Source organism: Takifugu flavidus, chromosome 2 (genome assembly GCF_003711565.1).
Source record: "Takifugu flavidus isolate HTHZ2018 chromosome 2, ASM371156v2, whole genome shotgun sequence".
In the NCBI taxonomy this organism is placed as follows: Eukaryota; Metazoa; Chordata; class Actinopteri; order Tetraodontiformes; family Tetraodontidae; genus Takifugu; species Takifugu flavidus.
This window is the reverse complement of record NC_079521.1, coordinates 6389022-6416030: the sequence shown is the minus strand read 5'-3', so window position 1 is coordinate 6416030 and position 27009 is coordinate 6389022. Positions and strand designations below refer to the sequence as shown.

At 41.2% G+C, this 27009-nt stretch overlaps 1 protein-coding gene across 1 annotated transcript in view; it reads right to left on the bottom strand.

Moving 5' to 3' along the window:
• The window catches only part of ush2a (Usher syndrome 2A (autosomal recessive, mild)), a 133011-nt gene that overhangs the window by 49370 nt on the left and 56632 nt on the right, over positions 1-27009 (bottom strand). Inside the window, exons 37-56 of the mRNA XM_057012385.1 lie at positions 26780-26965; positions 25427-25567; positions 24567-24642; positions 24283-24368; positions 23335-23494; positions 20672-20834; positions 20453-20600; positions 18154-18311; positions 17196-17343; positions 15948-16103; positions 14158-14305; positions 13141-13283; positions 6764-7383; positions 6396-6565; positions 6149-6315; positions 5948-6036; positions 2651-2985; positions 1248-1403; positions 535-698; positions 187-396 (exon numbers count right to left, since the gene is read on the bottom strand). Of these exons, the coding sequence (XP_056868365.1) occupies positions 187-396; positions 535-698; positions 1248-1403; positions 2651-2985; positions 5948-6036; positions 6149-6315; positions 6396-6565; positions 6764-7383; positions 13141-13283; positions 14158-14305; positions 15948-16103; positions 17196-17343; positions 18154-18311; positions 20453-20600; positions 20672-20834; positions 23335-23494; positions 24283-24368; positions 24567-24642; positions 25427-25567; positions 26780-26965 (3624 nt within the window). The remainder of the gene's footprint in view (positions 1-186; positions 397-534; positions 699-1247; positions 1404-2650; positions 2986-5947; positions 6037-6148; positions 6316-6395; positions 6566-6763; positions 7384-13140; positions 13284-14157; positions 14306-15947; positions 16104-17195; positions 17344-18153; positions 18312-20452; positions 20601-20671; positions 20835-23334; positions 23495-24282; positions 24369-24566; positions 24643-25426; positions 25568-26779; positions 26966-27009) is intronic.

The following is a 27009-nucleotide window of genomic DNA, read 5'->3' as shown; positions in this document are numbered from 1 at the left end:
TTGTGACTATCGTTTATGTTTTTTTATTGTCACATTATATTTCCACTGATTTATACAGAGGAGGAGGTCTATGATGAGGATGCCTAATATCTTTAAAAATGAATCTGAACACAGGCTTCTCTGTCTTGATTGGGGTATAAACACTCTCTCTCACACACACACACACAACTGCACAAAAGATTGTACCTCCATCCTCCGTAGTGACGTTTACAGATGCCTTAGTTGTGTTATGGGCACCGTTGGACACTTGTAATGAGACGAGGTAAGTGGTGCTGGGCCAAAGGTCCCTTATGATTGTGGAGACGGTGCTGGGGGGCAAAATCAGGTTTTGAATGAACAGGGCAGCCTCTATTGAAAGGAAGTAAGACTCCACCTCTCCCTGCAAGTCCTGCAAAGCTGAAAAAACAAAACATGACAACAGATCAGTAAGTAAACCAGCTGTGTGTTTATTTTCTTATAGTTTTAACTTACGCAGCCATTTAACATACTCCGGGCATGCCTATTCACAGTTGTCATTAGAGAGGTTATGCTTACTGGGTTGTGTCCAGTTGACCTGTACTGCAGTGTGGTTGATGGCGTAGGCAGACACAGACGGACGGTGGTGGGGAATTCCCGCCATGGTCACTGCATAAACCATCTCTCCAGTGGAGAACCCCACATCGTTATGGACTTCCAACTGGTACTGATAATGTGTGAATCTGCCACAAAAGAATATTGATTTAATTTTTAGAGTGAAATGTGTGGACCTCAAAATTCTAAAAAAAAGTCATTTAGACCATTTGTCAAGTGGATAACATGTTAATAATCGCTAAGGTGGCAATGCTCCATGGATCAAATCCTACTTCAGTGCCCAAAGTATTCTGAATTTAATTGTTCACTCTTAAATTACTGTTAGTTCTAACAAACACATCCAAGTTCTTCTGAAGACATCAACAAAAAAGTGAAAAGTGCTGACGTGTTGAAAAGTTTGTCAGTTTATTGGCTGGATAAAAAAAAATCGGTAGAAAAACAAAGCTAAAAAGTGAACACCCAGAGCTGTTTAGCAAGCACAGAAGAAAAAAAACTGCTTTCACCAAGTGCCAAGCTGAGATTAGGGAACGCTGTGTGAAAAACAATTTAATTCTTTGGGATATTTGCTTAATGTATCTTTGAGCGGTATTAAAAGATCGGCATCAGCAGCGGCCCGCCGATCGGCTCTGCACACACGGCGCCGGCGTTTGCTCTAGAGCTCATTTCAGTAATCTCACCTGCTTAGGCCTTTATCTTGGTAGAACAATTTGGTGCCGGAGTAAACATGGAGCCAGCGATGGAGATCTTCAGTGGGGGGAGGGGATGGGGCTGTTTCCGTGGGGACAGAGGCGGTGGCCAGAGGCTGCTGGGTTTTACGTCTCAACAGCTTGTATCTGAAGGAGAATTTTTTACTAGAATTAACACACGTGTGCGCTCACTGACGGAGGCTTAGGCACACAAAGCACACATCAAATTGAACATATGCAGAAGAAAATACATGCATACATATAGAAACATAAGTGGAATTTTACACTGTTTTCCTAATCATTCAGTCACTCTTCTCGTTATTCATCCCTTCTTTAAATTCTCTGTATCTCCCCCTCCTTCCATTTTAGTTTTTCTGCCGGGTTGGTGTTTTCCTCTCCCTACAGTGATGCTAATTTGTGCTGTAATCAGAAGAGAAGGGCTTAATACTGCCTTTTAACCAACCCACTTAGACAAACACAGAGCTGAGCAGAGCTGAACAGAGACAGGCTCATGCATTTTAATCGGCTCCCATTTAAAAAAAAAAAAAAAAAAAAAAAAAAAAGCGGACCTTTTTTCATGTCTAATCTCCAACAGAGTAGAACAGGACAGAGAGGAAATACACAAGAGTGTGAAATAAAGTGATTAAACAGTCTACATTAAGAGTGTGCTCGTGTTGCAGTTTGTTAAAATGTTACCATCTTCTTTGAGCGCTTCTCAGCAGTGATGGAATATTAGCAGCACGTTTCCTCTAATAATGGAATTGTCGTCTTCTAGCAGGTGAAATTCATATTATGGCAACTTTAACAGTTCACAATACAGGCAGGTGCCACAAAATACATTCTTTTATCAGAAATACCCTGATTTTACATGTTTGCTAGAAATTATTTATGCACAGCTACAAACTGTAATTATTTCCAAAGCACAAAGCAGAGTTGATCTTCAGAGGTTTACAAAAGCACATACACTACAAATACTAAAGAACTACTAGAAGTACAAATACTGTCAATATGCATTTGTATATGCATGTGCATGACTTACTCATTCATGGCTGTCAGCATTTTTCTACAGGAATTTAGGCACGTTCCAAATTGCTATTTACATGGATATTACAATGAAAACTTAAATATTTCTCTCTGACATTTTTGTGTGACACCAATTGATACCAAAAAACTGTCAATGGATAATTATTAACTTAAAAATCGAAAACCTTAGGATATTTTCCTTTGTTGTCATATTTTTCATCACAAGCAGTCTGACTGTAGTGTTATAGTGTCTTTCTGTCCACCATGCAAGTGGCAAAGGACAAACACTTTAAACCTTAATGCAAAAAACAGTAACTTGCAACTGTGCAGAGGATGAAAATGAATAAAGTTTTCTGTGTCATATCTCTAACCTGATATTAGGTCCATTGGGTCTCCTTGGCGGTTGCCAGGAAACTGCCAGGAAAGATTCGCTGATGGCCACGACAGACAGCGGTTGGAGGCCTTCAGGGATTGTGGGTAATGTGGTAGCTAAAGTGGGCAGACTTTCAGTACATCCTCCTACGTGCCCACCACCCGTAGAACAGGCCAAAACAGTGATGCTGTAGTTTGTACATGGGATGAGATCCGTCACTGTAACGTTGAGATCAGATGTGTTTCCACTGTTATGGGAGATGTGGGGCTCTGGAAGGCGGATCTCATAACCATGGATTTCTCCGTTGGGATTAAGAGGGGGTGACCAAGCGACCTGAAACATAAGCATGTTCGATTTAACAGCTGGGTTGGTGATTTGAAATCCAGGATTGGTACAAAACTAGAGGCCGAGTTCACTTGATCCTTTCAAACTGCTCTGCTCGGGATCCTGAAAAAGTCACCTCATTGGTTGGCTGCAGTGAATGTTCTCACATGCCGAGGACAGCCAAAAGCTTTTAGATGGATGAACTACAGGAAGTCGCGGCACCGTGCGCGTGCACAAATATTTTAGCAGACTTGCTCTGTGTGCTCATATAAGCACGTCTACAAACATCAGAGTGTGAATACATATGTGGCCATTTGAGTGCTACCATCACTTTCGTGTAGGTAGGATCCCTGTGAGCATACACACAATAACAGGAGTATGATGTGTGTGTGTGTGTGTGTAAAGGTAACCTGACTTTGACTTGAGCAGAAGATTTCTTTCATTAAATTTAAAGCAGGGAACACACACACACACAAATACACAAGTGCACATGCACAAACGCCATGGTGAAATAATGAAAACAGCTCCTAATGGTATTGCTGCATGCTCAGAAACAAAAGCTTGTCGTTATTGAACACTGCAGCTGATCTAGAAACAGCTGTCTGTCAGCATTTTAGAGGGAAGGTGAAGGTTTCAAATAAGCAGCCATTAAACTGGTTTTGTTGATAAAACTCTGGATATAATACACTAGAATACTACAAACAGCTGTGGATGAATATATTCACAGAGAATCAAACTGATCAGGTCACAAGTTGTTTAAAGTTGATGTGATAAAGTGGTCTGTGCTGATGAGATTATTATGAATGACCATCAAGAGTAATTATTTCTCACGCAACCTTGATATTCATTTAACAAGTGACTGTATGAGGTGATACAGGACGCACACACACCCACATACACGCATGCGCGCGCGCGCGCACACACACACACACACAACACACACACACACACACACACCACACACACACACACACACACACACACACACACACACAAGCCTCATGCTGGCAGGGTCATGTTGAGTTAGGCAGCTCATTTCCCAAAGTGCGTGTAGGGTGTGCTTTGTGTTGGAAGTCATTTACAGATTGAAAAGCCTGATGTAATCTGGAGATGGTGAAGACAGCAGAGACCCTGGGCTGACATGGAGCACAAGAGGTAAGGCCAGAACACTGTGTGTGCAAGTATGTGTTTGGTTTGCAAGTCAGACAGACAAAAACACTCCTGATGAAGTTTTGTGGGTGAACAAATATAAATTAATACGTACACATATTGTATTTAACCAGCACTCTGACTCTGCCTTGTTTACGGCAGACTAATTGGGACATGATGAACTTTCCTTTAACATCAGTGGTCAGCACCAATTAGTAAATACTTCATACGAGGTGACAAAGTGAACTGCTGGTGGCAAAGATGGTGTAACTTTGAGGTCAGCAAAGCTAAGGCACCACTCAATATCTACTTATCTGCTTCATATTACTGGAAGAGTAGCTCCAGCATTTTCCATCGGATAAATCACAGATGTGTGAAGAAGACGACAATGTAAGAAACATCTAAGATTCAGTGTAGCAGCCTCAGAATCCCGGGTCTCTGGTCCAGAAACTGAAATTGAGAGAGGACCCAGGAGTCCACAATGACAAACGTGTCTGTACAATTTAACTAATTGCCTTGTAATTTTAACAAAGAGTTTTCACTGAGGTCTGAGTGTGTTCTGAGTTTTTAAGACCTCAAGAGTAGATGATGCAGGATGACAACATTCAACTTATTCTAAAGAATGTGTTTGCTGCCAGTCCACATAAGCATATCAAATGTAATATATGTAAATATAAATACAGTAAATATGTTAAAAGTGACAATCTATACAAATCTGACCTGGAATTCTGCCAAAACGTCAGAATGTTGTTATTAGATTCAAAGGATCTCAAGCAGTGGGATTACACCAAGAATGGTGGTTATTCAGTTATTTTAGGAGATTTAAACATGTCATCCTGTAATCCTATTTGGCCTTAATTCACCCATCATCCACATGTCACACAACACCACACACCTGAACTCTTCATCAGTGGATCAAGAAAAATGTAAAATATTTTGCAAACTCTGACTGAAAAAAAAGATAAAAAACAAGTTGCGTTATACAAAATCTCTAAAAGAATTCTATATATTGTCCACACCTAGAGTGTACAAACTATAAAGGTTACTACTCATTTTCTCTTTAAAAACTGGTTAAAAGCAAAAGGAGCAGTAAAAGGCATTATGTTACAAATGGCGGGGAACACGGAACGCAGGGACACGGGACAGAGATATTTCCTAAATCCTGCCTGTGTTGTCAAGGTCAATTCATAACCAGTAAGCCGCCTGTCTGTCCGTCCAATTAGCAATAACCAGGAAGGAATACTATTCTCTCTGACCTGTGACCCCTAAAGCTGTGCTGCTGCAAAGATGACAGGGGCGTTTCCAAAATGATGACAGGCATTAGCATTTTACTGCAGTTAGCATCAGTGCTGGGGTGTGACAATGTGTACGCATGTGTGCATCTCTTTTGATGTGTATGCATACCACGGAGTTGCAGTAGCACTTGGGATAAGCTGGAAGTGAAACTTAACTCTGCTCCCTCAGTCAAAATGGCCGACAGGAAGGAAGCAGCATCAGACAGGGTCACAGCCCCTCCTCCTTGTCTGAAGGAGACCTTGAGTTGAATGTTTTTCTTTCTCATTAAATCCTCAGATTGAAAGACAGAGGAATCAGTGTGACATTGCTTTGTCTTTTCCACTGAGTGGCTGCAAAGCTCCACAGTTACAGTGTGTGTTTGAATAAACTTTTCAATTGCAAAACCTCATTCTTGGATTCAAACACCTTGTATCAGTTAAATGTAATAAGAGCTTCAGAGTTTTTGTCTCTCTATCCATCAATACAGTTAGTGATGCACTGACTACTAAAGAAAGAGTCAGTCTGGCTGCACTTAAGGCACACATACCTGGAGTGACTCCGGCCCCAGGACATTCACCTTTGGTGGGCTGAGACCAGCTGGTCGGGAGGGTCTAGTAGTGATATTAACCCAGGGTCCTGTGAAAAGTGAAGATTATGTTTCTCCTGCGACAGCATCGGAGGTATCACAGATAAATATGACATATATAACTGGAGCAATGGACACTTAGGACCATTGATGCGGCCTCACCTGTGGTGTTTCCAGCCTGATTATGGAGTAGAAGTCGATACTGGTAGTTTGTCCAGGGACTAAGAGCTGATGAAACATCCAAGAAAGAAAGAGGGGGAGAGTCTGCTGGGAGACTGCCCACTGTGGACACTTGCTTGGACCCTGCAACTTTGCGCTCAATCACCCAGCTACACCCATCACAATCACACACAGTAGAAGTTATACAAACACTAGTACCACAGAGGGGTTAAAGTGCTTCCGCTCTCACCGCTCCAGGGGTCCATTGCTCCACTCTGGGGCTCCCCAGGACAAAAGGACAGAGGTGGGGGTCTCTGAGTAAAGATGAGGTGCAGGAACTCCTTCAGGGGCAGCTGGTAGTGTACGAAAGCTCTCAGACATCCCAGAGACTGAACATCCTACACGAGTGCAAGCCTCCATCTAGATATTTTCAATACAATGTTTTTGTAAAATGCCTTAAATTAGTCGTTCGTTCATTAAAAAATGATAAATTGAAACGAAACTTAACAATGTACTGAATATAATTAGAGACTGGTGGTTGATAATTCTGATGATTGACAAGTTGAACTTTAAATACTGGCTCTGTTCCTATAAACAGGCCATGCTATTGCACTGTACCTGGAGCGTGTAGGTCTGGAATGGAAGCAGGTCCATAAGTGAGGAGGTGGTGATGTTCCCTGGAACTGTGACTGAGCTTGAATCTGAAGCTGCAGTAAAACAATCAGACATGTGACCATGGAAGGACTCTCTCTTTGGAGAAGCGCTTGATGGAGGACTGGGATTTGTTTTTACACTGGCAGCAGTGGGTTGAGCATGGGATGAGACAGAATCTGTGCTTGGGCCTGGGCTGGTTCTATGAACAGATATTATGTGGGCACTTTCTGTGATGGCAGACGCTGGGTCAGGAACACTGAATCTATAACCTCGAATTGTTCTTGAACCACCACCACTGCCCATACTGACGTGAGACATGGCGATGGGACCTGAGCTGGGGCTCACAGAACTGGACCTGAGGTTCTGGTAAGAGTTCAGATCTGCCGCCTCGTCATAAGCTGGTAGGCTTGGCTTAGAATCTGAGCTGAAGCTGAGGGCCACACTTCTGCTACAGACTGAACTGGGACAGACACAAAGGCTGTAATTTGTGATGATGCCATTCGGTGGGGAGGGAGGAGTCCAGGTTATTGTAGCACTATTGGGGTGGAGCTCTGACACAATGGGCGGGTCCATGGTTCCTGGAACTGGGAGCAAAGAGAAACCATTAAATTAATAAATAAAACAGACAAGTATAGAATCAGACAGAAAGTGTGTGGGAAGAGAAAATTGAGAGAAGAGAGAAGTCGGGGATTTATCCCAAAGAATTATTTGACAAGCAACATCAAGAATGACATCAGAAGGACAAAGAGTGATTTTGCCATCCCTATCCCAGGGATTAACATGGAAACTCTCTCTCTTTCGTATTCACCCCCAGAGCAAACCAAGATTGTATTTATGGATTTATGCAGTACTTGTGACTGTTTGAATGTGAGTCTGTTCATCATTCATCGGAGGACCTCACTGACTGACTGACTGTATCCAGCTTACTTACACAAAGACATGTATGAAAACGCACGAGTGTGACCCGTAAACTCGTTACAACCAGAAACATCTGGAGCTTTAGTAATTACAGTAATACACCAACTATAATCAAATATGTGCATTAAATCTAAAAAATATTAATAAATGTATTTCAAGTGCAAATAATTCACACACTCTCAATGTGGTTAGATATCTGTTTTAGGCCTACTGCGTATACATTTTTATTGCCATTATCAGTATCTAAGATTGTTGAAGTCCAGGAGGCAGGATCCTCACAGGCATTAGAGGTGTGCAGAAACACACACACAAACAGACACACACAGATAAGCTGTACAAGACTAGTCAAAGGGAAATTTCACTCCATAGTAGCTCATTTGAAGGTAATGCCTCCCCCTCCTTCCTCAGCATTTACATCTCGCTATACAGCTGTCTATTAGATGTACACAGATGCATGTTATTTACACAAGCACACACACACACACACACACACACACACACACACACACACACACGCAAGCCCACACCCACAGTGATGCAGTATAGCAGTAATGGTGCTGTGTGAAGGGCAAGCAGATCAAGGTGACTGAGCGGACTGAGGGAGCGTGCTGCGTCGCTAAGTGCTACCGCTAACCGCTAACGGCTTTCCCAGATGGCAGTGTGTGTATGTGTGTGTGTGTGTGAGATAGAGAGAGAGAGAGAGAGAGAGAAAGAGAGAGACAGACCGGGTGAGGGGTGTAATAAGATGAGCAGTCAAGAGAATGTGTGCATGAATGTATGAGAAGCAAAATGGCTATATGCATTTCAGACCAATGTTAAGACTGTTTATGAATGGAATGTAAATATTTTACATAAACTGAGATTCCAATTAAACATTTAGTGTCAACTCAGGATTAAACTCTTCAACTATAACTTTTAAAAAGTAAAAAGGTTTATCATAACTAATCAGAAGGTGGTACAAAATGTAAATTTTTTGGTTAGATAACAAATATAATTTCTGATACACACACAAACAGAAAAATATATAGAGAGAAAGACAGAGAGAGAGCGAAAGGAGGAGACTGGTAGAGCACATATAGAGTTTGAATGCTACTTATTAAAATCATCCTCTTTCTACATCTCTTCTCTCATCTGTCCATTCCTTTCTTCTCTTTTCCTCTGTTTGACCCTTTACTTTGCATCCGCCCTCCACCACCTTCTCATTTTCTTCTGTCTCTCTCCGTGACTTGTGCTTTGTGTCGCAGTTTCTCTCCTTGCTCTCTCACTGTTCTCCCTGCTAAATAAACAATGCAGAGAGTTGACCTTTCAGGTTAACAGGTTTTTATGCTAGCTCTACTCAGCACTCACACTGATTCAATTACCACCAAAAGGTCCACTGAACCCTACGAATAACCAAGAAACCCGTCTCTCTCTCAATCTGACCAGGCGCATATCTGCCTGCCTGTTTTCTTGCCTCACTGCCCCCTTGTTCTTCTTTTGTTCAACCGTTTGTCTAATTGTTCACTAAGCACTTATATTTGTGTATTGTTTAATATATCCGTGTGTGTGTGTGTGAGATTAATGTTTGCCTGTTTGCCACTGCATATTTACATGACACAGACAGACAGGTAACAGAGATAACTCTCAATTGAGAAAGATTTCTCCAGAAAAGCCAAATCCATCACCTTGATCCATCCTCCGACAACCACCCCAAAATGACCCCCAACATCAACCCCTATCCCTCTCTCTCACTTCCTCCCCATAACTCTCTCCTTCTAAGTGTTGAGTGTTATTTAGGCTTTACTGGCGCGTGTAAAATTCTGCAATTTGAAGGGCTGTTAAGTTTTTCAATTGAAATTTTCATTTAAGATGCAGGTGATGGTTTTTCCTTTTTTCATTTTACCGACCCATACAGCTCACGATGGAGCAAAGTGTTGATGGGATGCAAAGAAGAAAGAAACTGTTCTACCCTTTTTTCCCTCTTTTTCTTCAATTCCATTCCCCTTTTCGCCCCTCTGACAATTAACACAACCTTAATTACTCAAGCATCTTCACTCCCTCTTTCCTTCCTATCTCACTTCATTCCTTACACCCCCGCTTTCATCCTCATCCCTCATCTGTTCAGCGAAACACAGTTACGGAAGGCTAAAGGAGGAGTGCAGGGACGGCATGCTTTAAATCACATTTATAAGGATTTGGTTAGCATAGTAATAACACAATCAACTGACAAGGGCTGTGTGATGGGGGGAGGGTGTGTGTGTGCGTGAGTGCTCGTGTAGATTGAAGTGTGCACATCTGCGTATATCCTTATGGAAAGAAGAGGAAGGGTATTATTTTTAGCCTTGCTCAGGGTCCTCTGCATGTGCATGAGCAAATGTGTACGTGCCCATTTTTGAAGGTGAGTTGAAGCTCCTAGTAGTTATAATGAGGACAAACGCTGAGCTTTACGGTAATCAAGATGCTTACAACGCCTTGTCAAAACGTGACAAGTCATACGGCAGCATTTACATTGTCGCTCATATCTTTACTTTTTCTACAGATTATTTGGTGTCGCTGCTGCATTAAGGGGCACTGAAGTGACAGTGAAAAAGATGCACGACCAAGGTCACCAGCTTGAGTTCCATCCACAACATTATGGGCATATGAGCAATACATTAGCCTTTAAGTAACTACGACCATCATAAGACTGAAATGTCAATCAATCAAAAGATGCTCTTCAGAAGCTGACTGGGATGGTTTAATTCCAGGTAACCTTCTGATGTTTCCATTTACAAAGAGGGAGAACAACAACTGCAAAGTTATATATGGCCCATAAAGATGGAACGTCAAAGGATAATGATTGACAGGTGAGCTCTCAGCCAGCATGCTTATGTATCGAAGACATTTTGGACAAAACTGTTCACTGTTCTGTCTGTGTTTAATACAGGATGTGGAACGCAGCAGTGTCTATTTATAAGCATTTCACTGCATTAATCAGAATAATAATTATATATAATTTTGTCTTCATGAAAACATCTAAACAAAAAAAGTTTTGACAGCAAACATGAAGGGTTTTCTAACTCAACAGAACACTGTGGAAGAAGGTAAAGTCCTATTTTATTAATGCAGTCAGTCCATCATTAACTAACATGAATTCTTTGTGTTCTGTCATTACCTTTAACCTAATTTCTGTCAGATTTTCTACTTCACACCTCTCTGTGCTTTAAGATCAATATGATAAAAAAAGTGCTTCCTTTCAATGTAATGACTCTCTCACGTGCACACGCCTGTTCACGCACGCAGTCTTAGATCACTTAGCTAGTGTGAACATGTGAGTGGACAGAGGAAAGGGAGCTGTCTAACATGGCTAAGGTTTATGTTCACAGGGGCCGTCTGTCTCTTATGCTGCTGCAGGAACTCACAGGGACCAAATTACATTAAAAAGATGGATATAAAATTTTAATGGAATTATAAAAAGGAAAGGAAGAAGCTTGAATCCTTCTCTTTGACCATTCTGTCATCAGACCTTTCTTTTATTCTCATGCCTCGATTCCTAATTTTACCTTTTTCCTCTTCACTCAACATTCCATCTGTTTTTTTCCTTCCCTGCTAACTTTCACATTCTCTGTCAAACTTTCACTAAAGAGAGGAAACAGGTGACAGGTTGTGGAATAAAATAATAATAACAAGAAAAATTGGAAGAGAGAAGTAATTAATGAAGTTACACATTTACCTGTGGTTTCATTAAAAACTGTTGAACTAAGACAACATAAATGTCAGTCTAACAATGGGCTTTAGCACATATAAATAGTAATAATACACATGAAAAGGTTGTCAGTGTGAGGGAGAAGAGCTTAAGGGGGGATGCAGCCTTTCATGTTATTGCCAAGATGATGAGAGGATGGGTTTATGGTGACAAATTACACATCAATGTTGGGGGGAAAAATCCAATTTGGCTACACTTGGCTTTCTCCCATCATGTGTTCAAATCCCTTCTTATTAAAGGCTTCCCATGTCTACTCCGTTACTGGAACATATGACTATTTTTCTGCACGCTTCAAAAAGATTTTCTTTTGATGTACTGTAGACCTACACATGGACTTAAAATTCAATTGTGTGAAATTTAACAGTGTCAATAAATCCCACTGTTAAATAGATGAGAACAATTCAATCTTTAAAAAAAATATAAAGGACTTTAATTAATAAAATCATATGCACTCAGAGCTTTGATGATGACACTGGCTCTCGAGTGTTTCATAATTTCATCAACATAATGTTGGTAAATACGTCACAAGGGTTCATCTATAACAAAGTTGCTTAAGAGAAGTATGGATATATCATATCACTCACTGTTAGGGTGCAGTTTTAATTAAAATTAAAGTCAACACATGAAAATCCAACACCTGTGCTATTCACTCTGATGAGTTGTATGATTGATAAGAAGGATCAACAAATTCTCGTGCATGACGCATGTTCTCAGCGTGTCATTATGTGTTTGAAGGGGTCTGTGACCGCCAGGAAAAAAGGACAGAGGCTTGAATGATGGAGCACAGTGTGACCAAATAGACACATCTATTACAGTCTACACAGGCAAGGACCAACACATGCACACAAATATTCACCACCTCATATATAGCTCTTGTGTATCTAGAAAGAGAGTGAGTGAGTGAGTGAGTGAGTGAGTGAGTGAGTGAGTGAGTGAGTGAGTGAGTGAGTGAGTGAGTGAGTGAGTGAGTGAGAGAGAGAATGCTGCAGGGAATAAAGGCTGAATAGCAATGAGAAAATCAGAAGGCCGTAATTTTACGGATCCCAAATGTCGACGGTTGTGTGTCTGCATCAGTGTGTAACAGCAAATGTGCACATTGGTGCGTACACAGTAGCGTGTGAGTACGGGAGCATGTATCCAATGTATGCAAATCTCAGCTGCTTAATGATAATGTATGTGATAATAGTGTGGTACTAATTAATTTATAACTTTGCACTGAGGAGGCTGTTCCAGTGGCTAATATGATTCTATTACAGCAATTAGCCCACAATGACACTGGCTAGGTCACTCACTCTCACACAAACACACACACACACACACACCACACACACACACACACACACACACACACCTACTCATCTGTGTCACTGATTCACACTATCTTGCTTGCACTACTGTCTTTCGTGTCTTGATCATATTGACTACCTCCATCAAGAATTTAAAGAAAATAAGTAGTCTCATAGAGGTCACTGCTGCTGTCTCGATACAATCACATCACAGTTTGTCGTGAAAACAGAGAATGCCAACAGGTGGCTGGTTTAGGACCGGCAGAAAGGGACGTATTTGTCTCATTTTTTCACTGTTGGCGTGTGTGTGTGTGTGTGTGTGTGCGTGTGTGTGTGTGTACGTGAAAGCATCTTGAGTCAGTAAATGACGACCATTGAACAAGTGTACCAGGTGTGAAGGGATGTCAACCTACCATCTTCTGCAGTGAGCAGGCTCGCCCATGGGCTGAGCGTCTGTCCGTGTGTGTGTACAACCACCACTCTAAACCAGTACTGCGTGTGTGGTGACAGGTCTGCCACGTGATAAGAAAAGGTGTCTGTAACATTTTCCAAAAGCCTGAGAGGAGATGGACACACAAACATCCCACACCATCATCAAATACAGTAAAATGTCGCCAATACACATACGTACTAAACTTGGACTTTGGTAAATCTAGCATATCACATTGTGCTTATACTGAAAGTAGATGAAATAAAAAGTAAATGATTTTAAAAAAGCCCCAAAAAAGTCAGTGTTCTCAGTGTTTAACCCACATTAGGATAGACAGATTCACCACATGATTGCTGCGGTCGGAGCTTTTCATCTTACACTCCTGTCGTACATGATCCCATATCATAAAATCACACAAAGGAATGTACAACAAAGTAAAAGAATATTGTCATAAATGAGAGACCGTTGACCATTTAGCATCAGATGGATAGAAGGGATGAATGAATGAATAAATCAGGGAACAATGAGATTTCCATAGCAGAGGAGGAGGAGGGCATGGCTGTCTGATATATAATACATGTAGCTAGTCATTTATTTATTACCGCAGAATGAGAGCCTCCTCTTCTTGGATTAAATTGCAATTTGTTGTCAGGAAGCAAGTAATGAATACATATCAGATGCACACCCCTCTCTCTCTTTATTCTATCACATTTTTCTCTTTTTTGTCTTTTTGACTCACACCCTCATCTCTCTCGGCTCATTTCCTCTCTGTTGTCCTGATGGTCCGTCATACTGATGTGACATATTCAGCTGTACTGTATAATTCACCCCTTTAAATGTACATGTGTATGCAGATGTGTGAAGATTTTTATAGTGCACACAGGATGTATATGTCAGGTTCAGCATGTCTTTGTCACATCATTTCCACGTGTGGACAACTGCAAGCAAACTTGTCCACTAGTTTATGTGATGTCTCTGTCCACTGCAACCTCTGTCTGACCTTATCACGGGCCTCTGTTGGGTTGCCCTCATCTGCAGGCTGTAAAGGAGGGGGCCTGGCGCATTAGAGTGGGCAGGGGCAGCCCAGGACACAGTCAGACTCCTGCTGGTTGCATGGACCAACCTCGGAGGTGATAACCCATCAGGGGCTGTGAAAAGAGAGTGAAAGAGTGAGAGGGGGGAATGGTGCCAATGCTAAGGAACACCAGCAAGCAAGAAAAATGGAAGAAAATGGACAACAATAAAAGGAGTCAATTGAAAATTTCTTTAGACTGATAAGAAGTGATTAAGGAAAACAGAATAATGACTTTTTTTGATAAAGACTGATGAGAGCACCCAGCTGGGTACAGAGGTACAGGTACAGAGAGGTACAGCTAAAGCTGGTACAGTGCATGGAAAATAAAATAAAAAAATGTCAAGAGGCAGAAGCGAGAGAGAAGAGAACAATAAAGAGATGGTGAAAATAAGGATGCCTGTAGTGTTGACTGTGTGAAATAAAAGGAGGCCCTTCCATGTATAAAGTGACCCTTCAATCAAACACACTTTCCACTACAACAAGACTGATTGCTGAAGACCTCCTGTCTTAAAGATGGTCCACACACACACACACACACACACACACACACATTTAGTTTTTGAAATGATGTGATCAGATTTTAAAACTCCGAGTCAAGCTGTTTTTCTTTAGTTTAATCTCTGTAGTTTATACTTAAAAAAACAACATTATTGGATGCCTGTGTAAATTCTTTGAGTGTGTTTTTATTTAACACATGCACAGCCACGGGCATCCACTGTGATGAACTGTCTGTGTTGCATGGTGCGTTAGCAGGTGCTATATCAGAGGTGTCACTAATCATTTTAAACTATGCACTTTTATGTTCTCTCTTTCTCTCTCTCTCTGCTTTCCTCATCCTCGGCTTTTCTGTCTCTTGCTCCACGATCGTCTCTGTTCTTTTACAGAACAAGGACGCATCAAGACAGTTTTTCTTAAAGAAGTCTAAAGAGATGCCAGAGGCTCAGAGGTAGAAAGATATAAAGAGAGGAAACGTCTGGTATTTAAAATTTATACTTTCTTATGCCTTTGTTTTGAACTTGAACAGTAGAACTTTCCAAAGCCTGTCTCCTGTTGTTCTTCTGATGGAGGTGTGTATGATCGTGTGTTTAGAAGTGACATTCCACATGTTTGTTATCTTTGGCCAAAGTAGCCAAATGTCAGCATTTGAATGTGCGTCTGTTGCTATCTGAAAGCATTACAACTCTTGACAATTTAATCAATTCTTGCTTTATCAATAAAGTACATTTTTGCTTGTTTTTACTCACTTTGATGACTTTTCTATTTAGCTTGTTTGCACACTGAGCAAATATATGAACCCATCTTAGAAGAACAGTCAAAATTACAGCACATAAAACCCAATGGAATAACTATGATGGCAGATGTTTGTGCTGCCAAGATGCTGCCACAATACTTTGATGCAAGAGCCCTCTGTAACTTGCTCTAAGTCCCAGAACGTCTCTAACTTTGCTTTGGCTTTAGAAAACAGATATTCTATGTTCTTTACCAGTGTGGACCTGACAGGTGCTTATTTCCTTGTAGCAACATGTCCTCACAGCCTGTCCCATCAGAAAACATTCTCTCTGATTCCATTTTGAATTCTCCTGGTCTTGTATTTAAGTGAAGATCAAAATAGGACTGCCACAACAACAGTTGGTGGAGATGTCCTCAGCTCCTCTGCTGAACATTTCTTTAGGACTTGATTGTTTTGACAGTTGTTGTTCAGGGATTGCTGTTACCTGCTGGTGGTGTAGTGACATTGACTCGCAGGCTATCAACACAGCCCTGCGTGTTACAACCTCTGATCCAGAAGCTGTAGTTGGTGTAGGGCTGCAGGTCAGTCACAGTCAACCAGCTGCCTGCTGCTGTACTTCTATCCAACACTCCATCTCCATCTATGAGGGCACACAAAATGGAAGAGAAAGGTCATCGGCCAAGTACAGAGCAAGGGAGTCGGACAGCAGTAGCGTTTCCACGACAAATTTATTTTGTTCATGTGATGGCAGTAAGATAGTTCCTAAAAGATACATGAACCAAGACAGGAGAAGATGTGAGTTTGAGAGAGAAGAATTCTGAATGAGATTAACTGAGAATGATCAAAAAGCGAGGATTTCTATATTGAGGTTATGCAAGGGTAGGCAACGGAAAGGGATCAAAAAATTACACTACACAGCCTATCCAATAAATTCAGATAGACACACACACCCTATCTTTTTTTCTATTAAAGGATGAAGGCATTGTGTATTAAAGAGACAAGGGGTTGTGGGTAACTAGAGCAAACCAGCATCTCTTTTTCTTCCACACCTCTTCTGTCCATCTTTACACTCATTTTAATCTGTCGCTCTGTGAGACATAGATCAAAGTCCAGACTATGTGTGTGTGTACGTGTGTTCTGCTCCTGTTGTCATCTTGTTCAATTTCCATACTGTTTCCAGGTCCAGAACTCCAGCTCTGCTTTGCTCTCATCTGCTGTATTTTCTTCATATCTAATATATTTTTCTGATATGGAAATGTGAGCTTCTCCTCCATCTCTTGATTTTGGCCTTCCTTCCATCTTCTGTTTTTTTCTGAAATCCTATCTCAAATATTCTCTCAAGTCTCAAATAAACACAATATTCAACTTTTTTCTCCACCAGTGTGATTTGATTACTTGTTTCACATTCCCATTTCATGTCTGACTTTCAGGCTACCTTAATATTGATGGTGAGAACTGTGTACGTGTGCACAAATTTATTTGAGGCTGCACTAGATGGTCCTTTTAATGCAGTGATAAAAATCAGATGGAAAAGTTTACCTATTGTGCAACATGACTCAACCCAACATGTTCACATTCATTTATTGATGCAATACGAAGTCGTGTGGATCAAAAATTGAAAAGATGTCAAATGTGCTGTGTCCTTGTGTGATGTCCTTTGTGATGTCCTGCATGATGTCTGCCTGTGTAGTCTGTGTGGCTAAGAACTGTGAGAACAAGTGCCCACTAGAACCTTTGCTTTTGTAGTGCAGCGTGTAGATGAGGTTCCCGTTTGGTCTTGATGGGGCTGTCCAACGTGCTCGGAGAGATCGAGAGCTCACATGGTTCAGCTCCAGCAGCACAGCACCTTCTGGGGCCATCTCGAGTGTACGAGCCTCCACCTGATTTGAGTTCAAATGCAGAATTATACAAAGACAAAAACATAGAGGTATTATTACTGAGAACATTATATAAGTGTAAGGTCATCCTGTGTGGTGCCTCAGTATGCTCTTTCTTCTCTTTTCACCATCAGCCCACTCTCCTCTTCCTCTGTCTCACCCTCCTCTATTGCCCTTCGCACTCACTTTCCACCTCATCTGTGGCTTTGCTCTGACCATTTACTCTATCCGTCCTTCTTTTATCCCTAAACTTATTACTTCCTTGACTCATTTCTTCATCTTTTGCCAGCCACCTTCTCATGTTGTTTTCTCCTGCTCTCCTCTTGCCCTCCCCATCATCTGCTCATGTTCTGCTGTGTCAGCTGTTCTGCCGGCGTTGACGAAAGGCGGTGCTGGTATTGGAAAAATGCCCCAAAATACAGCCCGTGCTCGGAGACATCATGGAGAGTGGATTGACATTTTCTACCAAATGTCACTGTCGCCAGGCCAACCCTCGTTATCGAGTAGAGGAAATCGATCAGCTTTATGACATCCGGTGACACACAGGCCACACACAACATACAAATATCCAAGTCTGCAGTCCTAAACGACCTAAATGACTAAATGACCGCCTACTTTTAGGAGTTTTATTAACTTACAAATGAAATAAATTGTACTGTAATTTTACTTTTACTGATTTAAGCTGTTAAAAGGTTATGTGTCTAATTTAACAGATGTTTATGTTTTGGTGCTTGTAATACATGTCCGTGATCTCACAGAAACCCCAGCTTAGATATTGGTATGAATGAATGAGTGTTTAGTTGTAGGACTCACCATCGGACCTTTACCACAACCTCGTGCGGTGCAAGCCTGCAGTCTGAGTATGTGTCGGCTCCAAGGTTCCAGTCCATCCACCACAAAGAACCTTTGTGTGGAACTGGAGTTTAAAATCTGAACTCCATCCAGCCACAGACCAAAGCTGGTTATGATACCTGTTAGGAGGATACATTGGGTCATGAAATATGAGATAAAGAAGGAAAATAAAAATGACATAAGTAATCTGTTTTCAGGCCACAGTGCTGAGCGAAGCTTTCAGAGGTCTGAGCAAATATGGTATTCTACTCAATGTGATTACATTATCTCCTCTCCTGGAATGCCAACCATCTATTCTGTACATTTGGAACACAACTTAAAGATTCAAAATATTTTAAAAAGACCATAACTGAGTGCAGGGACTGTGCAATAGCTATGTCTTTGTCATCATTCTTTATTTGAACTCTCCTAATTTCGCCAATGGTCACTCAAACACAGTAGGAGTGTTTTTGAGCATGTGGCATTTGTGAGAAAGTGACCTTAGAGGAGTGAGAGGCCTCAAACCCGTCACCATGTCCTGGTATGATCCAGGCCGGAAAATGGAACAGAAACCACCAATGTTCATAAGCGTTGGAAGGAGAACGGCCCTTAGAAGGGCAGTAGCACTAGAGTCAAAACACACAAAGTAGGGGAGCAAATAGGTGCCCACATTCACAGCTACTCAAACAACTTACTCATGTTCACACACACACACACACACACACACACACACACACACACACACACACACACACACACACACACACACACACACAATAATTACTTACATCCATCTAATGAAAAAATGAAACAGTACTGTGCTTTTCCTTAATAAAAATGCATACAGGGGGCTCAAAAGATCAGTGCTAAGAAGTAAGAGCCTATTCTGCTTTAATCATGTGTGGGTTTTATTATTGCTCAATACAGATATACACACCTATCAGGGAAATGAAGACACAAAAACCCTGCCGACGCCAACTACATCTGGGATAGCTCTTGATGTGGCCAATCACTCGCCTGTGAGAGTGAGTGTGTGTATATGAATGTGGAGGTCTCCGCGTGCTTGTGTGCGTGAGTAAGCCCATATCAGTATAGGCTGTAATAAAGACAGGTTGGGAAATGAAGCAGTGAATGCATAACAGGCTTATTTCCCCTCTTTGTCTGCGTGTTGCCCCGACCTAATCCCCGAGAGGATTATCCCGTGCAAATCCCTGTGGAATTGGGGAGAAGGGAGGAGAGAGAGACAGAGAATCTCACTCCTCTGGATCCCATCACCATCATTGTTGCCGCCCATTTATGAAAAGAAGAGAAAATGGAAAAAATAGGCATCCCCTTTTAAGCAAAAATTAAATCTTTTAAACCATGAGATAATCGGTTAATCATGATTAAGTGCCTCCTTGTTATAAATTTCTGTCATCAAATGAAAAAAGCTTTAAGTAATTTATCCAGGCTAATACCAATGCTCATTGTTGGCTTTATGGGGAAAGAATTCTTGTGGCGTTAAAACACACAATACAGTATAATGACATGGGGCATTGCAACTGACGTCCTTGATTATTTATATTGATTTATTGAAAAATACAAATGAAAAACATGCAACAAATCATGTAATGAAATGAATGTTGATAAATATTCTGACATAAATGGTTTCTAAAGTGGCTCTTTGTAAGTAGACACAACTGTTGCTTAATTTCTATTTTACTGAAGAGCCTTTAGTATTTTCAATTTGTGGCAAATTTATTAACACCTAAAATTAAAGCGAAATTCCTGCCTTCTCATTCCAAAACTGCTGCACACTTTGAAACCCTTTGGTCTAAACTAAGTTCCCATCACACTCCCAGTGAAAGAGTGTTGTTTTTGTGCTGCAAGTGAAGTGCAGGTAAAATAAAGCAATAAGAAAGGAAGAGTGTGAGTCAGCCTGCAGTTCTCCCTTCAGTCAAAAGGGAGCACTTTTCATCCACTTAAAAGGAGCCTGGTGAAGCGCTGCCGGCTCACTCGCCGACTCTGTCTGTCTCCCTCTACAACTACATGATCTCTGCACTCCTTTGTCTAGTTCTCCTTTCTCTTTCTTTTGGCCTCCTCATCCAGCTTTTCTCTTGTTTTCCTGGTGAATTTCTCATGCACATATTCAGTCTCCTTCACTCAAAACCCTCTGCTTCACAAGTACAAAAAAACCTTCATGATTCGAGTGTATACTTAAAATGTATTCTAAACATTGTTTTCTCCTGAAGTTTAGGAGCTCGGTGTCTGGGTACAGCAGCCCGAGCTGAGGTTTTCTCACCATTTGGAGTATGAGGAAGTGTCCAGCTGACGTTGAAAGCGTGTGGGGACAAAGGCGTCGCCAGAGGTGCAGGAACATTCTCTGGGCTGCTCTCCTCCGTATGAGCCTGACTGGGGGGGCTTAACGTGCAGCCGCCGCCAGTGCAGGCCTGAGAGGGAAACACAGCGACAGTGAAGGCCAGAAAGAAAATCAGATAAGATGCAAGAGGAAGGCACTCACAGCCACTGTGATGGTGTAGGCGGTTCCAGGGCTCAGGCTGCGAAGAGTGTGGTCCTCGAAAAGTTCTGAGCTGTTGTAGATGAGCACAGGCTTTGAACCATCACGTGACAAGAAGATTGAGTAGAACTCCAAAACACCGTTGGCCTGAGTGGGGCGCGACCACCTGGAGTGGAAACATTTAACATTGCGTACAGGTGGATGATTATTGGAATAACAACTCTTCATTTCTTCATACTAAATCCAAATTCTGCTATGCTGATAGCAAAAGTGTACATTTATTCTTATGTAACAACAAAATAAAGGAGCAAATTTTTAACAATGATTTTCTGTGAATTGCTGATTGTACCTGTCTATGTCTAATTGTAAAAACTGAAGATTCTTCCAAACAGACACAAACACAGTCATGCACAGACGCACTACGCTTTGTGGAACAGAGGTGTCTCCTTTTCTATATTTAGAAGTGGAAGATCATCCCCAACAGTAGAGGGGAGTGAGGGAGAGATCATGTAAGTATAAATAGAAAAGTCTTGTCTGCACATTAAAACTGGAGAAAAGCTGGCAAAAGTTACTCTTATCAGGCCAGAAATAAACATTAACCAACACCGATATTATTATACTGTCATGGCGTTAAAATTTTGGAATATACAAATGGAATATTATGAAGCAAATCAACACTTAAAACTCCTTAGAAGTGCCATAAGCTGCTTTTGAATATGCAAAAAATATATGACTAAAACAAAAGTCAATTAAAACTCCATTCTTGACACTATACCAAAAGAAATGTACAACGAAGTATTGTAGATGAAAAATATGACTTCCCGTCTTCAGGGAGGAAAAATCTTTGTATCTGAGATGGATGTAGCAGGAAAATGCTTTCTATAAAAGGCTCTCTCATATTGTTCTAAAAATTGGCTTTCTTTTCTCCACAAATCTCTGTTCCAAACATCTTGGCACAACAGCAAAGAAGGGCCATTTTAAAAAGTGATGAATTCCTTTCCTGATTTGAGCCATTAAAAGCCGGTTTTGGAATGAATGATGAGTGTGTGGCAGCACACAATTAGCCACTGTAATAATCTATCACATCTATTATAAGATTTATATGCTGTCGATTAACACAGTGATGTATGTCCACTTTTGGAAGACTAACTCAAAGGGGAGTTGTAATAATCTGTGTCATAACTCACTATGATAATGGTTTTAGAAAACCATTGGTTTTAAAAATGTGTTCGAGAAAGGCTGAATTTTTTTTGCACATTTGAAAATCAATTTGACATCTGTATCATAATCTCTAAGAGTTAACCTGTGAAACTCAACTAAACAGCAACAGATCAAAACATACCAACAACACAATCAAGTCACAAAGAGCAGTTTAAAGGACCTAAACATCCAGAAAAGGTTATACTAAAATACAAACACAGCATCATCACGTTCTATTTTAGCGAATGTACTGATTTAACTTCTGTGCATGCGCGTGCGTGTGTGTGTCAGGTACTGTAGAGTGAAGCCTGGGAATAAACCTTGTCCATAATTTCTCTGTATTCTTTTGCTTTAAAGCTATAATAGGATCTTCTCCTTTTCTGAGTTTCCACTCTGTGTTCCCTCACTTACAAATAAAGAGTTATTGACCAGCTATGATCTATCAACCTCTTCCCATTATATCAATATGCTAACAAGGTGATATGCGGCCTTCCCACACCTGGTGAATGTACAGCTGGAAAACATTTTAAAAGGCTCAGGGGATGATAATAAACATCCCTGACAGCGCTACTCTCATGGATGATGTATTACACCTCACAATGTGTTTTAAAGCTGTCAACCATCAACCAGTGCAGGTTTGAAAAAACATATGTATTTTGCATACAACCAGAAACATTTACCAGTAAAATCATGTCAATGAAGATTCAGATTCCTCTGGAAATTTAGTATCAATCCTGACATGAGTCAAATAGAAAATGAATGTACTGACTAGATTTTATATAGCAGCAGAAATGTAGATTTAATACACATATTATAGTCCTCTTTACTGAGCACATATGTTTATATGTATGTGAAGGAGCATTGAGAGATCATCACATCTACTTTATATTACTGATTCTCCATCATTCCCCCTGTCTGTTGAGTGTCTATGCGTATGCTTATGTGCATGCACTAGAGGGTGGCACCATGCCCTCCTGCAGTGAGTCCCAGTGTAAGTGACAGTCTGGACACTGATGGCTTTCACAGATTGATTCTCACACACACACACACACACACACACGCACACACACACACACACACACACACACACACGCACACACACACACACACACACTCACACGCGCACACACACACACACACTCACACACGCACACACACACATGATGGAAAATGTAAAGAGATCTATCTTCCTCTGACACTTCCCTCCGCAGGTGAAAGGTCAAGTGCAGAAAAATATTCTGCATAGTAAACACAACTGCAGAAGGTCACTGGCTCTGCCTCACCCTGCCCAGGACTCAGTATTTTGCAGACACAATATATAAAATAAAGTTTAAACGGGGGAAATATGCTGGTACTGTAATAATTCACCCCTCATTTATACTAAATAAAGTAATAAACAGATTTCGTCACTACATTTTGCAATGAGGTGTGTCGTCTCTCTTAACTGGGTGCATGTCTGTACTTACTCTACCAGAATTGTCCGTGAGTCCAGCAGGGTAAGAGTTGGTGCTTGCAGAGGCCCAGGAGGAAGCTGAGAGGTCAGTACAGTGACTTGTGAACTGTTGGAGCAGCCCATTGAAGTGCACGCACTCAGTGCAAGAACATGAGTTGAATACACACCAAGTCCTGAAACAAACACGCAGACAGTGGAAGACAGAGAGGTAGAACCCTCCATGCCACACACACACACGCACGCACACGCATGCATTCAAGCACACGCACACACGCACACACACACACACACACATACACACACACACAGCATCAGTCTCAGCTGCATTATCATCCTTGGAAACGTGATCTATTTTTGCATATACTGTATAATTACTGCATCCATAATCCTCCCAATCACTGTGAACATCAGACACTGTATTATTAACCCAGCATGGATGATATGTGCTCTCGTGCATTCATTAACTCACAAAGACACATGCACACAGTCTTGGCCAGTGTGAAGTTTTGCTATGTAAGTGCATGTTTGTAACATCAAAATGAGTCCTAATCTGTTCTGCTCATACAAAATCTCCGCATTCTGTATGTGCACGCGTTCTATTGAGGGATGTTCTGCAAGTTTTTCTGCAGCGCTGCAGTCTCAGTGGTGAAACATGTATTTAGCACCTTCTTTAAGCCTCCAGTGAAAGCTTTCAAAGGAATTATGTGTATCTCCGTGCACTAATATTTGCTGTTCTTTGTTTCCCTGCTGCTTCATTTTCATGTATGTGCATGTGTGTGTGAGTGTGTTAAGCGTTCTTTTTCAAAGTGCTATTCCCTTGGTAAAGACTGAGATGCTCTTTTCTCTTTCAAATGCTAATCCTCCACTCCATTTTGCTTTTCTTCACTCTTCTCCTTACAGCGTGGCCCCATCCCTCAACAGTCACAGCTACTACACAAACACACATATACACACACATTACCAGTAATGTTGTGTTGTCTGTCTTGTCCCCTGTAGACAATTTGGTTGTTGTGATAGAGGAGGTACTCTGTAATTCTTCCATTGGGTCTATTATTGGAACAAAAACATTAAACTGCTGGTGATCTGATTATTATGTAACACCCTATTAACAAACTTTATACTTTAATCAAGGCATCCACATAGAGGTGAGAAAATGTGTTATAGTAGACTATATAATCATCATAATAATTTGTGCAAGATTTAATGAATCCATATACACATTTTCACCTCAAACTGTCAATGTACCTTGCTGGAGGGTCCCAGGTAAGATATAGAGCTGAGGGGTAGGTGACTGTAACTGGAGAAGAGACGGCATCTGGAACTGTTAGAAAAAAACTATTTATGCTTTATCTTTGGATTTTTATACATTAAACTATAGTAGGTTTATATTAAAACCCACAACAATGAAACTACAATTATTGTTTACAGGCTGGTTTGAAACTAAGACTTCAACAGAAATGTCCCAAACAAGGAAAAAAAAAGGAATACATGGTCTTATATAACTTAATGCTGTTAGACACCAGTTTTAAAACAATGGAAGATTTAAAAGGAGCTCAACTGAAGAAAATGTATTTGTAATGCAGAGTTTGAAGAATAAACAAATGTTTTTGGCTTTAATTAAATCCTCGCTCATACAGAGGAGGCGTATAATGTGTCTTAATGAGCAGTTTGTTTAAAACAGACCATAAATTCTATCTTCAGTCTTCACCACATGGTTCAGTATCGTAACTCCACAATCACTGAGAATCAATACAGTGATCTGCTTTTTTTCTTTCACTTTGGATTGATTTTTTTCTGTCTCTGCACTGACCCCTGCCGTCACATTATCTACACAACAAGGCCAGTTAGTCCAACACAGATTAATGTCTCTTCAAGGATATTAAGAAAAATCTTTCACTTTTCAGCTTCCTCTTTCCTAAGTAATCTCCTTCAATGTCCTCCCAGGCAGGAAGCACAGTGGTTCATACTGGCCGTACAGTCAATGTTGTTGATCCTTTCTCTGTATTTTTCTACTTATTCAGTTCTCAGATCAGACTTTCTTTGATTTTAAGCTGTGACTTTTGTTCAGTATATGTGTGTATGACAGTCTGGTATATTGTGTTTACCTTCTTCTGGCGTTGTAAAGTGTGATCTTAAATCAGACTCCTGAGCTCTGTTGTCACGAGGGCTCTCTGTGCAGCCAGGAGGGCCACAGGCACTCACAGTGACCAGGTATTTAGTGGACGGGGTCAGACCTGACAGCACACCTGTAGAAGGTCAGGAACAGATTCGAGGAGGGGGTAGAGATACTAAAAAGTCAGTTGGAAAAGCTTTAAATAGGCTAACTTTAGAAAATACTTGCATGATTTAATTAGACAGTCACATTTAGTCAAACATACCAGTGCGTGCCTTTTTAAGTGTATTTAATTTAAATGTTTATATATAAACTGGTGATGTCCTTTACAACCGCCTTGGTTCAACCCTGGTTTACGTACATTCAGAGTGTCCTTTAACTGTCAGGCCAGGTATGTATTTAGCTTTCTCCAACAATGCAATTTAAATGCACCGCTTGTGTCTCTGCGACTGTTGCTACGCAAACCTGCTGCATTTGGCAAACACCAAGAGTCTCCTCTAATTGTAAAGCCAGAGTCGTCTCTCTGATGTGTTTTGTCCTAGTCGACTCTGCCCGCTCTACTCTCCCGAACCTCCTAAGTAATTTTTTTACATCCCGCCTCCTACACCCCCCAAACTCTCACCCTGTGCTTCCAGTCACCCTGTACTCTCTTTCTCTCTTTCTCGTCCATGTCTTTTAATTCAATTAGGGGCCAGGGCCCCACTTTGCTGCCATTACACCCTCATTTGCTCTCTGTGTTTTTTAGCCGTTGGTGTAATTCTACAGTCAGGTGTCGAGGCCATCATAAATTAACAAGAAGCCTTATCGTGGCGGACTTAATGTCTGGCAAAGAAAGAGGGAGGGAACGAGAGCGCAAGGGACGGAGACAGAGAGCTCATCTTCATATTTGCCTGGAGACATGGAAGACTTGAGGGGAGGAGGGACGAATAGCAGCGGCGCAAGCAGACATTATCATCATCATAAAAGACGAGAGGAAAGATCGAAAAGTGAGCAAAAAAAAAAGAGGGCGGGAAGAGGAGTGGTGCCAGGGTATGACATCACTGGGGTAGTCCTGAGTGTTGCTATCCAATGGAGATGGTCTTCTAAACTTGGGGACTTGCCAGAGAGGCAGTGTGTATGTGTTTGTATGAAGAGAGAAGTGGCTAAAAAAGAATGTGTTTTCATATAGTGATGTGCTTGGAAATCTCAACTGCAAGTTAAGATCAACTTATAAACTATGAAATCATACTACTTTATAATAATAGTGTAATAGTGGTTTTTGATGGCTCTGGGTGTGTGAGAAAGGTGGATGAAAGCAATCTGAAAACCAGCAGAAAAATGCTGGTTGATCATTCAGGTAATGTACCTGTGAACTCTCCATGAGAGTACGTGACTTTGACAGGAGGTACTTCTGGTTGGTCTCTGTTATAGGCCTTCAATTCATATCTGTCAATCAGTCCTCTGATGTCACCACTGGGCGGTGACCAGCTTACCGTGGCACTGAATCCATCCAAGATTTGCACCACGGTGGGACTCGGGACAGATCTTGGTGCTAGCGAGATAAATATTAGACAGATAGAAACCACTGAACCAAAC